The sequence below is a fragment of the Dryobates pubescens genome, chromosome 1, assembly GCF_014839835.1.
Source record: "Dryobates pubescens isolate bDryPub1 chromosome 1, bDryPub1.pri, whole genome shotgun sequence".
In the NCBI taxonomy this organism is placed as follows: Eukaryota; Metazoa; Chordata; class Aves; order Piciformes; family Picidae; genus Dryobates; species Dryobates pubescens.
Window position 1 is genome coordinate 24,594,283 of NC_071612.1, and position 14,321 is coordinate 24,608,603.

Below are 14,321 nucleotides of genomic sequence, written 5' to 3' on the forward strand. Positions count from 1 at the left end.
GAACACTACCAAATTAGTCTTTCTTTGCCTTAGGTTTGTTTGTTGGTTCTCTTTTTTTTTAACAAAAGTCTTAAATATAGGTTAATATGTAAACAGTGTGCACGCACTGGGAGTTTGATCCTAGCCTGTTGAAATCAATGGCCAATTTCCCACTCACTGCGGGAGTGCAAGATCAAGCTCCAGGTTAGTACAGCACGTACAAGCCTGAGTCATCGAGGGAGCCGTGGATGCCAGGAAGCAAAAGCTCAGAAGCTCTTCTCAAAACCAGTTGCTGGAGGACTCAGACTTTGCACCGAAAACCTGATTGCACATGTTGGAGTTTTCCTGGTGGAGAGGGTACTCGTTACCTGCCAGCAGTGCTGCCTTCCCTGCCCTGGCAGTATAGCGCCGGCCGGAGGGCAGGCTCTCGTACTTGGTCACGTAATGCCTGAGGAGAGAGAAGGTGATGCCGTTAGCAAACGGCCGTGGGGGGGGGTGAAGTTTCCCCCCCAACATTACCTTTGTCAGACCAACTCAGTCAGAAGCAAATTAAGCTGTATTTGCAAGCAGAATCTACACTCTACAATAGAGTGCAATGAATACATACAAAATGTACAGGATCTACAATATTATACAGATACTTACAATTAGCAAACAGCACAAAAGCCCCCTGGCCAGGGACCAGGGGAAGCTACTAGCTTCTCCCTCCCTACTCCCCTTACCCCCTTGTACAAAAGGTATGAGAGAGAGGAGCAGAGAAGTTAGACTTAGCCAAAGCCAGCTGATAAGCAGGTTATCTCTCCCAAGCAAAGCAAAACAGCCAGAGATCAGAAGAGAAGAGAAAAGGGAAGAATTGTTATGGTACAGCTCCTCCTATTCCAGATATTTACCCAATGAATTTGTTTAGAATAATCTTTTGGTTTCCTTTTTACACCCAATAGTGATTTTTTTTTAATATTTTTCTACTTTTCTGCTCGAAATCTGTAACTAAATTTTAAAGGCATAGCCTAAAACCACCACAGCCCACAAGGTCTGTACCCTGCAGCTGAGGATAGAGAGAACCATGTGAGATGACTTACAGGTAGGTATACCCAGAAGGTGGTTTAGTATCTGCAGAATCACTAATGCATTTTACAGGGTGTGGCTATTTAGGCTAGGTGCATCCAAAAAAAGAAGCCACAGAGTTGAGACTTCCAGTGTCCAGCCCTGTGGGTGGACACAGGCAATAGTGGATTGCTACCCATCAATCCTGCACCCTTTATAAATCTGGCTGCAGAACTATTATCTTTTTCTTTCTTCCCTCTCTGCTCCCATGGGAGAGAGATGATCTCTTGTCTGGTAGCCATGGGGGGAGTATCCCAGGCCTCTTTGGCCTGAGTAACTGTTTTTCCTCTGAAATCTTGGCCTGTTCAGGCCTAATGCCAGGGTAAAAAGTGTGGGAGTGGGGAGCGAGGGTGGGGATCTTGGGGGTAGGGGGGGTGTAGTTTAGGCCTGGCCAGCCTGAAACCAGCCTAGCAATGGGGTGGAAGACAGAGCCCTGGGGTTTTTGGTGAACCCCAGGCAGGAGAAGGGAAGTGCTGGGTGATGTGTTAAATTTAGACTGGGGGTTTCTTTGAACTTTGTACGCTTTGCTATGCTCACCACTATGCTTTGTAGTACATTAATTGCTTTTCCATTTACACGTTCCATGACTATCCAATCCATTCGTGTGAGCATTCTGCTTTTGCCCCTTTTGGAGCAACAGAGCAATCTGTCCCGCTCTAAACTACGACACAAGGTTTTCCTGGAGATCCTTGAGTTTATTGATGCCTCTCAGGCTTACCACCATCTTCTGGATTAGAAAAGCCTGAATGGAAAACCATTACAGGCTCTGCAAATGTTATCACCCTTAGCTCTTAGCAAACAGGAATTAGGAGGCAGTTGTGACCCTAGCTTTTCACATGGCAATGATCTTTAAAAAGGTCCATTCTGAGTCTCAGGAGTGAGAGACAGGGAAGAGTGGGTCAGCAGAGTGGCTGGTGTGTGTCACAGCCTACGCTGCACACCTTCCTCTGTTAAGCTGGAATTTGGCCTCTGTTTTTAATCTCTCTGGCTGTGAATATCAAAAGTTCCAGATTCAACAACTGGTTGGAGGGATGCCTCAGAAATTGTGTACTCTTAGTTCTTACCTGAGTGGAGTCCCAACTCTGTCCATCTGCATGCAGACTAAAAATGGGTACTGTGAAAACTGCACGGTGGAGATGAAGTCCAATGCTGTTTCTACTTCCAAGGTGGTTTCCACACCACTTTTTACAAAGAAGGAATCCACCTCAATGTTGCCAGATAGAAATGTGGCTACCCTGCAAATAAATTGAGGTGTTAAAATGAATTCAAAACACATCAAGAGAGAGGAAACTAAATTGTAAACAGCCCTACCATCCAAATATAAAAACTGCCCTCGAAGAGGCCTGTGCTTCAGGTAAAGCTATATATATTCAGATGAGACCAATGGGAACTGATATTACCCAGGAGGAAAGGAAAAGAGAAATACAGATGCTCTGCCATGCACATAACTGTTTTTTTTTTCATTTTAACTCATCTGCAAGGTCTTTCAGATTGAAATCTTTCTCAGGCTGCCAGGCCTGAGGGAGCCTCAGCTCTCTACAGCTCTAGCACGTCCTGGGGGTATCTCACCGGTTCTTGACGTTAGTTTTGGATTCTCTGTACCACAGGCTGAACTCCATCCCTCCTGAGATGTCAATGGCCAGGCCTCCCAGGAACTCCACGCTGGCACTTGGCCCAGACTGCAGCTGAATCTCCTAGAGCCACCAGAAAGCACAGGTCAACCCAACTGGGACTGCAGACCTCAGTGGTTTCCGTACTTGCTTTTCTACTGCAGTTATGCTGCTTGCATTGTGTAGGAACACAGTGGGATAGAGGACTTTTCTGAAAGGGTGGACAAAATGATCTTGATGTGCCTTGCTCCCTAGAGAATGGGATGAAGCTAAGGTGAGGTGCCCTGCATCCTTCCCCTCTCCCTCATGTGCCAGCTGGCATAATTTCTGCAAGGAGTATCACTGCAAGGAACAGCTTCTGTCTCCACGAGCTACCATACAAAACTCATGGAGGCTCTGCTGGTATCAGCTATGCTGGATTAAACTTCTCACTGGAGCCCCAGCAGTGGTGCTGCTCAGGGTGACCTCCGCATGCTCAAAGGCAGCCCCATAATGGCAGCAGGATGCAGAGTGCTGCAAGCAGTTGTGTGATGCATAGTGGTGTGTAGTGGCTCCAAACACACTGTTACAGCAGGAATTGCTTTTTCAGTGGCTGGGTGGCCAAACCCCTAAGTTAATGTGCCATATTTGCTACTATAAATTTGAATTTAATGCCTTTTCCATCAACCATCAAGTGTGCTCATGGCTTCTTGAAATCTCTGCAGCTGGACTGGAAAGACACCATGCAGACTCTGTTTCGGAAGTGAGAATATATCTCAGGGTCATGTCAGCTCACTTCTTTCAATTTTGACACACAGCCAAGATTTAAAGGTTCCCTCATCTTGGCAATCTATCTCACTTTATATAGTTGTCTTGCTTCCCTTCCTATAGTTGTCCTGTTTTCCTAAGAACTAGTAGATTCATTCACTGTATTAAAGAAACATTAATTTGGGAAAAGTTCCTTTTAACCAAGTCCCTTGTGTACAGGACTCTCCCATATGTCTTCCTCTCTCCTCCTGGGTTTCTGTGCTTGTGTTCAGAAGCACCTTTAAGGACTCAGACAGTTTTTGGACATGTGAAGACCCCATTTCCTCCCTCTTTCTGATGTCCAGGTACCTTAAAACTCTCTTCTTTTCTTAGCTATTCAGTAGACCAGTGATTCCAGCTACTACTGTCCCAAGATTTAAGAAAGAAGCAGTCAGAGACAATCTGGTTTCTTAAATCCTGTAGCAAGGAGCAACATATGGGGAGGTTTTTATTCAGAGCTTTAAAGGTTTCCTGCCATGATCAAAGACTTGGATAATTCTGGTGGTTGTTATATAGTTACATCACCTTTTAGGGTAAATAAATAATCTCTGTCTTGGCAGAACCAACTTGGCAGCCAGTTGCTGCTGAAGTGGGCTTGAGAATTAATGTAAGAATGCAGCAGGATGGCTGTGGCTTATAAACCCAGCACACCCCCAGCGAGTGTGGGCATACTGCACCCTGATTTCTTATTTGCATCCAAGTAAAAATCATGGGTTGGAACTGTGGTCTTTCTGAAACTAAAGGGAGATTTTCTACTGAATGCAGTGGGGCAAGGAGTATTTTCCTTGACAGTCTGTTTAGGTGTGAAGGTAAAGCTTGTTTTACCTTATTTTACTTTGGTTTTAATTGGGACTGAATTGATAGGCAGCTGCTAATGAGCGAGGAGGTAACAGTATACATTCTGGCACAGACAACCAGAGGAGCAGGTATTTTTAGATACATTGTCAAATTGAACTTAATAATATTAAGAGTAGGCTTGGTTTGCCATAGCTGCACAGTTTAAGGCTTTAAAGGCTATCTAGAATGAAGTCGGGTTTGTCACTGAAACCAGCAGGGAAGGTAAGGAGCACTTGTCTTGGGTTTTACCAGCTCATCTATTTCCTTATTTAGAGCTCAGTCCTGTCCTTCACCTCATGTGCAAATCCAATCCAGGCTGATGGGAGGTGTAAATCACAGCGACTCAGTCTCCTCAGCAGCAGTATTTTCCTTTCCTTTCCTATTTTAAGCTTTGTGTGTCATTTGCAGTGGAAAATGTGATCCAGAGGATCAGAACTGGCAGTTTGTTAGTGTTTAAAACACTGAAACAGGCTGTGTTTGAATGTTAAAATAATAATAGTAATGTTTCATTATGTACTGCACTGGTAGTGTTACTGTAATGCAAGGCAGAGATGGCTGAAACAGGCACTCTTTGGGAGCTGGCTATCTTCCACTGGAGTCTCACTTTCAAATGGTTTCTCTGACCTATTAATACAGTATTTAATTTCTCTGTGCTTCTGGCAAGTGTGTTGCTTAGGAGAAATTAACACTACCAAACTTCAAGGCAGGTGACTTTGGAGTCTCCAGACCAGTTTCATGAGAACTGTTTCTTTTACAGAGGGAATTATAACTTCTGAAAAGTTATTCTTAGCCCTCATACAAGGCTGTGAGAAGTGGCAATGGCTGTAGAATACACTCTGATTTCAGTTTGTGGAGTTCTGTGGGAAAAGATGTTACAAATGGTGGGCAGGAGGGTAAGCTGTAGGAGCAATATTACTGACTTGGAAATCACCTCTTCAAAATGTGCCTGTTTTGATTAATGCAGTTCTAAAGGAAGCTATTTTCTAGGGGGCAGTTTTTTGGTAGATTTCACTGTATTTTGAGCACAAGTCAGGTTTGGTCTTTCTGTGCAAAAAAAGATCCTTATAAACAGCAGTAGAGGAGCAGACCTTTTCAAGTATTTAAAAGCTGCTTTTTCTCAAAATCAGGCAGCAGCAATGTAAAAATTGCAACCCACCTATTACATACTCTTTTTTTTTTCCCCTCTGAAAATTCAGTCACCCCATATTTTTAATTCCAGCCTTGGCTTCCAGTCCATCCTTTTGATGTTTGATCTCAACTGCACTGTTTTCACCCGCTCTGAAATCACGCTGTGGCACACTGAGTTTTGGTGTCACAGAATGGGCACTGCTTCCCATGGCTGGTTTTCTTCTTTAAAGAAGCTAAGTGCACATTTGGCTTGGTTGTCTACAGTACAAATTTGTAAAGGAGCTTATGTTCTGGGAAAATCCTGTACATTCTGGAAAGTGAAGGTAGTATTCAGCTGTCAAGAAGCTAGATTGATCCTGCTCTGCAGGCTCTGCAGAGGGACCTCGACCGACTGGACAGATGGGCAGAGTCTAATGGCATGGCATTTAACAAGTCCAAGTGCCAGGTGCTGCACTTTGGCCACAGCAACCCCATGCAGAGCTACAGGCTGGGGTCAGAGTGGCTGGAGAGTTGCCAAACAGAGAGGGACCTGGGGGTGATGATTGATGCCCACCTAAACATGAGCCAGCAGTGTGCCCAGGTGGCCAAGAAGGCCAATGGCATCCTGGCCTGTATTAGGAATAGTGTGGCCAGCAGGAGCAGGGAGGTCATTCTGCCCCTGTACTCTGCATTGGTTAGGCCACACCTTGAGTCCTGTGTCCAGTTCTGGGCCCCTCAGTTTAAGAAGGACATCGAGACACTTGAACGTGTCCAGAGAAGGGCAACAAGGCTGGTGAGAGGCCTTGAGCACAGCCCTGTGAGGAGAGGCTGAGGGAGCTGGGATTGTTTAGCCTGGAGAAGAGAAGGATCAGGGGTGACCTCATTGCCCTCTACAACTACCTGAAAGCTGTCTACAACTACCTGAAAGGTGGTTGTAGACAGGAAGGGGTTGGTCTCTTCTCCCAGGCAACCAGCACCAGAACAAGGGGACACAGTCTCAAGCTGTGCCAGGGGAGGTTTAGACTCAAGGTGAGGAAAAAGTTCTTCACTTTGCGAGTCATTCGTCATTGGAATGGGCTGCCCAGGGAGGTGGTGGAGTCACCGTCCCTGGAGGTGTTCAAGAGGAGATTGGACGTGGCACTTGGTGCCATGGTCTAGTCGTGAGGTCTGTTGGGACAGGTTGGACTTGATGATCCTTGGGGTCTCTTCCAACCTTGGTGATACTGTGATACTGTGATACTGCTCTGGCAGCGGGGTTGGACTAGATGATCTTTAGAGGTTCCTTCCAGCCCCTAACATTCTGTGACTCTGTGATTCTGGCTGTCTTGCACTGTTTTTCATCAGTTCCAGTGTCACGCCATTCCCTCTTGCATTCCCACAGCGTTTTCAGGTACAGTTGTAATCACAGCTCAAGGGTTTGACAAGTGAAAGCATTTCTAATGAAACTCAACTGGATTACGTGTAAGTGCCCAAACCATGTTGATGTTGCTGTTGATCTGGAACACAGCCACAAAACCATTATTGGAAAGATGTGCTGTGTTTAAAACTCAGCTCAGCCGGAAGCTGTGTTCAGCAATGCTTTAAAGAGCTTCCACTTTTGTAGGGCATTGAGGTAAGAACAAGTGCCTTTCTGGTTGTGAATACACACTTCTGGCTGTGCCCACTGCCTGAGTCCCAAATTGCTTAGAGAGCAACTGGGCCAGTGGCAACCCGAGAGAAAAAGCAAAGTGGGATCCCATTTTATTACAAAACAGTTACACCCTGATACTGTTAAAAACAACACAAGGTTCCACCCCTGGTGTGTCCCAGGACTTTTGTGAGGTTCTCCAAAGACAAGAAGTGGAGAACCTGCTGGCTGCCAGAGCTCTCAGGGTGCCCAGCCAGCTGATTCAGCCAGGGTATGTATGGAGTCTGGTGCATGCACACCAGTTGGAAACATTTAGTTCTGTAAGCACCATACTGGTATGCTGAGGACTGGAGATGATTATCTTTCTCACCTCTGCAGTCTGTTTATTAAATAGGTCATGGTAAAGTGTTTTTTTTTTTTGCCCATAATCTGTGTGTGAACTGTAAAGCATTGCTGGAATGAGCTTTAGTTAGCCAATTTGTGCATGACATGGGAAGCCCCCTAGGCTTATAATGCTGTTATAAAGGGACTGAGCTGGGTTCAGGATGGGGACAGCTGTCATGTGCAGGGGGTGTTTCTGTGTGGTTTTGATCAGAGTGGATTTTCCCATCATCTGCCTTTGGCATTTTCTTTTGGCAAGAATTAAAGGAGTAAAGTGAAAAGTGAAGTTTGAGACTGCAGATGCTTCACGAGCTGAGTGCTGCTGTCAAATCTGTAAGTTCTAAGGAGATCCTTGCTTGGGAAGGACAAAAATATCAACCCAAATGCTGGCCCTCCAATAGCACATTGTGTAGCTTGTTATATTTGTATGAGCCTATATCCATGCATAAAATTGACAGTTCATTTGGGGTGACATAAAAACTGTACAATCATTTTAATTCCTCGGTTTGCCTACCAGTAAACATTTGAAATTTGGACCTCTTAGCATTGCCTTTTGAAGGTTAGTTGTCTGGGAAAGTTTGGGTAGCAGGGATTTATTCATTCAGTACCTGACAGTTATTGCCTAATTGGCTGTAAGGTCTCTGGAGAGCTTGTGAAGAGGAGTACTTTGGTGGTCACATGGGAGAGTACTGTATTACAAGAATCTGTGGGAGGGGAGGCCCTAGCTGGTGGCAAGTATGTGTTTTTTACAGGAAACTCATTTGGATTGGCTTTCATTCAGTGTCACTTTGTTTTCTATAAGGATATATGTCCTCACCTTGTTCTACCTTGCTTTTCATGCCATTTCACTCTGTCTTTCGATACCTGTGACTTTTCTATTGCTCCCATCATAAGTGAAGCTTATTGATCAGATCTATCAGCATTGGAAACAAAGAAAATAAGATGTCCTGCAATAATGGTGTGGAGGAGAGACAGAAGCAGCAGTAAATAGTGTGCTATATGTACCTGTAAATAATCTGTCAGGAGGATAAGTCCTTTCACCACGTTCATGGAATCTCCAGTTGCTGATAACATTTTAGACATTAAGTCACCATAGCCTTGGAAAAATGTAACTGGCCTGATTTGGACATCAAACAGAATGGCTGACATGCCAGCAAAGGAGTCCAAGTTTTCCTCGCCTTCATCAGGAGTTGCAGCTATTATAGACTCCAGACCTTGAGCTTCAATTACCACCTAAGAAGCAACAGTGACACAGAATCAATGAAAAACCTCAGCCTGACTGAGGCTGTTAACAACATTTTCTTAATGTCTAAGAGCCTAACTCCAATTTATGTAGTTGTAGATGCAAAAGTATGAGGTTCAGACTTAAGGAAACTAGGTAGGACAGCTAGAAAAATGGAAAATAAAATAATCTTATGACATGTTTTTGCCCTTGGAGATCACAAACCTGAGCTTACTTTTCCTTCCTACATCTGTTCTCCACACAGCTGGGAGGAAAACCCAGAGATGCTCCACTGCACAATTTTTGTCCTGCAAAGCTCAGGAGGATTATAATATTGAACGTACTTGCCAACATTGAGAGAAGTCCAAACTGCAGGGATCTCAGTTAAATCTCTTTGATCCATACATTTGATGTGCTCCTTGTATTTCCATTCTATGTTATACCCAAAACACAGCACTTGATTTTACAAACTTACAGAGTTTTACTGATTATATCAGGCAAACAGTTTGGGCTTTAACTCCAGACAGACTTGGGCATATGACACAGAACAAAACACTTGTCTTTTTGGTTAGTGCAAACGTGTGCCTCATTGGCTGTTGAGTTTCTTTCTTCCCTGTTACTGGCTTGTTTTCTGCCCAGTCCACCAAACTTTATGGACTTAAGCATGAGCTGAATCGATTTAGAGGTTGTAAGAAAAGGGCCCCCACACTGGCTTAGTTTTTGTAGCAGTTACCTGGCTGGCTTGAAGCTCATGTTTTCTGTCAAAAATATTGATGTTCAGGTTACTTCTCCTCAAAATGCCGGAGCCTGAATAGAGGATGTCAAGGCTGTATGTGGATGTTACATCAGGACCACCTTAATTAAAAGAGAAAGAAGGTACCTGTGACTAAACTAGTGGGTTAATGCAAGATTTGGGGACACAAGCAGTGTTGAAAGGCAGTTTGATGGTTACATACGTATAATATAGCCGGAGTAGGCAGAGGAGGAGCCTGTCTTGGAGAAGCGATCATAGTTATGAGCGCGCATGTCCTTCAGAACCTGCCGAACTGTTTTGCTGTGATACAGCAAACAAACAAACAAAAACACAGACACATACAAATGTTATGGTACCAAATGTGCTACTGTTCTGTAGAAATACAGAATTTGAAGGAGTTTGAACTTCCCAGTAGGGAAAAGGGGCCTCAAACCCCTCATGTTTTCCCACTAAAAATCTGCCCCAATCCAGAGCTTCTTTCCCAGTTTCAGCATCTCCCTGCAGCCATAGGTAGAAAGGCAAGCAAAGGTCTTGCTTGAGACTTTATCACAGAATCAGACAGGTTGGAAGAGACCTCCAGGATCATCAAGTCCAACCAATCACCCATCCCTATCTAATCAACCAGATCATGGCACTAAGCGCCTCATCCAGGCTTTTCTTAAACACCTCCAGGGACATCGACCCCACCACCTCCCTGGGCAGCCCATTCCCAAAGGGCAATCACTCTTTCTGTGAAAAACTTCTTTCTAATATCAAGCCTAAACTTCTCTCTGCACAGCTTGAGACTGTGTCCTCTTGTTCTGTTGCTGGTTGCCTGGGAGAAGAGACCAATGCCCACCTGGCTGCAACCTCCTTTCAGGTAGCTGTAGAGAGCAATAAGTTCTACTCAAGCCTCCTCTTCTCCAGGCTAAACAACCCCAGCTCCCCCAGCCACTCCTCACAGGGCTGTGCTCCAGACCCCTCACCAGCTTTGTTGCCCTTTTCTGGACATGTTCAAGCAACTCAACATCTTTCTTGAATTGAGGAGTGTTAAGAGGGAGAGACCTTTTCATTATTTCCATTCTAGTGCTGGTTCACTGGTTCTAAAATATAAGAACCAGGGCCCCACTGAGAGAATTAAGACCAACAGATGACCTTTGCCACAGCAATGCAATTTAGATGTCCAGTTCTTATTTGTACCTCTGAAAATGTGAATGCCTATTAAACAGATGTCATTGAAATGCAGAGATCTATTGTGTAATATCAGCACATAGAGGTGACACTAAAGTCAGGCATCCTTTTTTGACTCTCCTTACATTTTAGAGCATTAATTCATGAGCACCTGTGTGTTCTTCAGGTTTCTGCAAAGAACTAAGGATGAGCTGTACTTATTTATGCTGAACTTAATGTACCTGGAAGGCATCTCAAAGTGAAGTATATCTTGGATCATGGCAAGCATGTACTTGCTCATTTCCAGAGGCAGTTCACCAATGGAGAGCAGGATGTTTTTCACTTCCATGTAGGATGGGTTACTGTTTAAGATAATAGAGGCTGCAGTGGTCCGCACCGTCTTTTCATGGACTCTGCGAGTCTGGTGGTATATCCTGTTCATGGTTTCCTTCACCTGGGCAGGAAGCAGGTTATCAGTCAGTCCCCACAGATGACTGGGTAAAGTGCAGGTTGGAATCTCATTTATAATAACAGCTTAAGCTAGCTCCATAGCTAAGGCTAATATATGAGGATGTATTTTCAGCACCCTGTTTTTCACAGTCCTTTTGGAAGGTATGAGACACGTATAGCCCAGTGACCACATGGCCAGGTGAGGCACCTCTTATGCTCTTAGCCACAGTCCAAATACAGCCTGCCACGCTGATCTGCACAGCGAGGCCATACTTCAGTAGAAGCACTAAGACTGAAGTACTGTGGCAGTGGTAAGATTTCCTTGACTGTTAAGGGAATATGTACTTTTTTAAAAGTCAAGAGTCTTGCATTTCAAATTTTCTAGATAGTGCCTGTGGTGGCCTTATGTCCCTAAGAAGATTGTGACATGTCTGTGTTACAGATGAGTCCATGGAAAGCCCTATAGCCTCACTGACAGAAAGACCTCCGGCGTGTTCACTGCAGAGCAGCAACCTGACCATCTCAGTCACAGCTGCCAGCAGTAGGTATGAAATGGATGCAGTGTAACACAGCAGAGGCAGGACTTCATGTTCATCTGTTTTCTATTGTATTCTCTTGGAGGCTGCAAGGTAAGATGCAGCTATTTTACCCTCCCCTTACTTCATGCATTCTTTCTGGCTGTGTGAAGGCACAAGAAAGAACAAGGGTTATGCAGATGCCCAGAGAGAGCAGGCAGTGCTCTTGCCCACCCAGTATTCCCTGCAGACTGCTTGCCACCTTCAATAGCTGTGTGTGACTATGGAGCCAAATGCTGACTAGCACTGGCATACTGGGAGCTGGGACTTGGCAAGCAAGCAATGTATGGAGTATTCTGTCTGAAACTGAAGTGTGTATAGTAATTTCCTGCAGGTAAAAAAATGCCATACGTGAGGCATCCTAAAAAAGATGGGGATTGACAAACTCTGTTAATTCTATACTTTATATTTAATATAGTCTTTTGCACTTATTTTCTTGGACAGTATATTTTCTTACCTCTTTGGTGAGAAAAGAAGGATTGTATCTCTGTAAGGCAGTGGCAGCCAGATTGCTGATGGGCCCTTCTTCTGACTCAGCATACTTCAGAAGCAGTGGAATTGCTTCAGGAAGGAGTGCATTCTTCAGTGCCAGCAAGTACATCTTCACATTGTCATCTTTCTTAGGTTTCTCCAGTCTATTTAGAATCATCCTTTTGGCTTCCAGAACAGCCTAAAGAAAATTAACAGCATATTTAAGTGGTGATCATGAAACAGCCATGTTCCTTTGCAGAAGAAGGAAGGGTAGGGCTGTTTTCTAGCATGTTTTTGTTTCAAAGCATCACTGCATAGCATTAGCAAAGGTGCCATTTGTAAACTGTACATCAATGGCTTCCTTCAAGCACAACCAAAGCAGCTATAGCCACAGCAACACCTGGCTAGCTGCTCCTGCCTCAGTCCAGAGACTTCACAGGTCTTATTTGAAAGGCCAGCATGACCCCACATAAAGAAACACAGAAAGCATTCTTTAGTGCTTCATGACATAACATTGCATGAGTGCTTGGCAAATAAAAGAAGAAGGGAAAAGGGATTCCTAAGGGCCACGTGCTCTGAGTATGCTGCAGTCCCAAACAGCACAGATCTGGCAGGCAGCAGAGCCTTTTCTGATCATCCTCATCCTCTGTAACCAGCATATATTGCGTCAATGAGCAAGGTGATAGCATTTCTCCTGGGTTGTTCTATGTATTTTGGGGGCAGAGTTCAGTTCTTGAATCAGTTGCTTTTTTTTTCACAGACCTGAAATAACCTAAGGTGCTTGCATCTATTAAACAGATCCTGAGTTTGCCAGTGATTCTCTGAAGACTTACAAACCTTTTGGACAAGGAAGTGCAAGTACTGCTTCTGCTGACAGAGTAGGCAGTGAGAAAAAGCTCTGTCAAACAAATAGAAACTGGGAGAAATCCACAGAAATGGGAAGAGACCAGATTCAAGCCTAAAGCTTGAAGGTAGATTTCATTATTTAAAAAACCAACCAACCAAACAAAAACCCTCTACCAAACATAGGAGTTTATGGGCTTATTTTAAAACAGAGGGGAACATTCTTCTCATGTCTCGTGCTCTCCCAGTAACATCAACAGGGAGCATTCACACGTGTAGCAGACCAGAATTTGGCCGGCAGTGAAGAGGAGATACTCACTGGAAGCTTGCAGCCATCTCTCTCACACAGCTTTCTGATGAGTGCTCCCATGACAATGACAACAGTTTCTCTGATTTCTTCATTTGCAATATCACCCTTGAACTTATCCTGTTATGCAAAAGCAATGCTGTTAGTCTCTCCATCTAAATATGACAAACCACAGTCTGTAGTTCACCCTGTGAACATTAGTGCAATGCAACAGCCTGGGCTCAGGCTAAGCTGAAAACTCTTCTGTCATTACATATAATAACATACTCCCATTCCCCTTTTGAATTACATTCAGTGTCTCAAATAGTAGATTCATTTTGCAGCTATGTTTAAAAAAAGAGAGTATTAAATGGTGATAGGACTTTGATAAGGCAAGAGTCAAATTGTTTTGCTAACACTCAGAATTGTACTTGCTTTACAAGTAGTAGATATTGATAACATTTTACAAAGCAAATAGACTTTAGTTCTGGATCTATGAATTGTTGTTGTTTCCAGGATATGTGCTGCTGTCACACTTACAGGGAACCCTGAAAGGGATGAAGAAAGAAAAACTGGAAACAGAAACAGTTGTTTCTTCTCTTCCTCCTTGACAGGCGCGAGGCTCAAGAGTATTAAGTCAATTGTTTTGTCCTTTGACTTACAGTTAAAGATTTCAGCAGCATTTCACTGGGGTGAGAAGCAAATCCACAGGCATACAGGAATCGCTCCTGCAGGATAGAAGTGCTTGCATCCTTGAAGTCCAGAAATTCCAGCACAGCCTCCAGTGATGCTGGAGTTTGAGCAGAGGTTATAGCATCCATCATCTGCGGACTACAGAGAAGTGGAAATGAATATATCATTGCAATGAGCTAGAAAATACTGAGAAGACTTTACAGCATGTAGAAAGAAAGAAACTAATGTGCTGAAAGATCTGTCCTTTGCAGGTAAGAGAGTTTTTTACTCTTGGTAGCAAATGTGTCTTTGAATTCCTCTGCCTCAAGATGGTAGATGAGCTCCAAAGATTATTCATACATATGGATAATAATATTTGAATGTATGCAAATAGGACTAAAAAACTACTAAGAAACCAGAACTACTTAGAGTGTCTTAACCTTTAGAGGACAAGGTTTTAAATGGAAC

The 14,321-nt window shown here is 43.9% G+C and overlaps 2 protein-coding genes across 2 annotated transcripts in view; one reads left to right on the plus strand and one right to left on the minus strand.

Annotated features, from left to right (window-relative positions):
- LOC104305247 (alcohol dehydrogenase 1) overlaps positions 1–14,321 on the plus strand; it is a 387,682-nt gene that overhangs the window by 315,059 nt on the left and 58,302 nt on the right. The gene's annotated exons all lie outside the window — the stretch shown is intronic.
- MTTP (microsomal triglyceride transfer protein) overlaps positions 228–14,321 on the minus strand; it is a 31,242-nt gene continuing 17,148 nt past the window's right edge. Inside the window, exons 9-18 of the mRNA XM_009906074.2 lie at positions 13,844–14,012; positions 13,215–13,322; positions 12,039–12,251; positions 10,799–11,010; positions 9,610–9,707; positions 9,387–9,508; positions 8,437–8,664; positions 2,653–2,777; positions 2,148–2,318; positions 228–427 (exon numbers count right to left, since the gene is read on the minus strand). Of these exons, the coding sequence (XP_009904376.1) occupies positions 259–427; positions 2,148–2,318; positions 2,653–2,777; positions 8,437–8,664; positions 9,387–9,508; positions 9,610–9,707; positions 10,799–11,010; positions 12,039–12,251; positions 13,215–13,322; positions 13,844–14,012 (1,615 nt within the window). The 3' untranslated portion in view covers positions 228–258. The remainder of the gene's footprint in view (positions 428–2,147; positions 2,319–2,652; positions 2,778–8,436; positions 8,665–9,386; positions 9,509–9,609; positions 9,708–10,798; positions 11,011–12,038; positions 12,252–13,214; positions 13,323–13,843; positions 14,013–14,321) is intronic.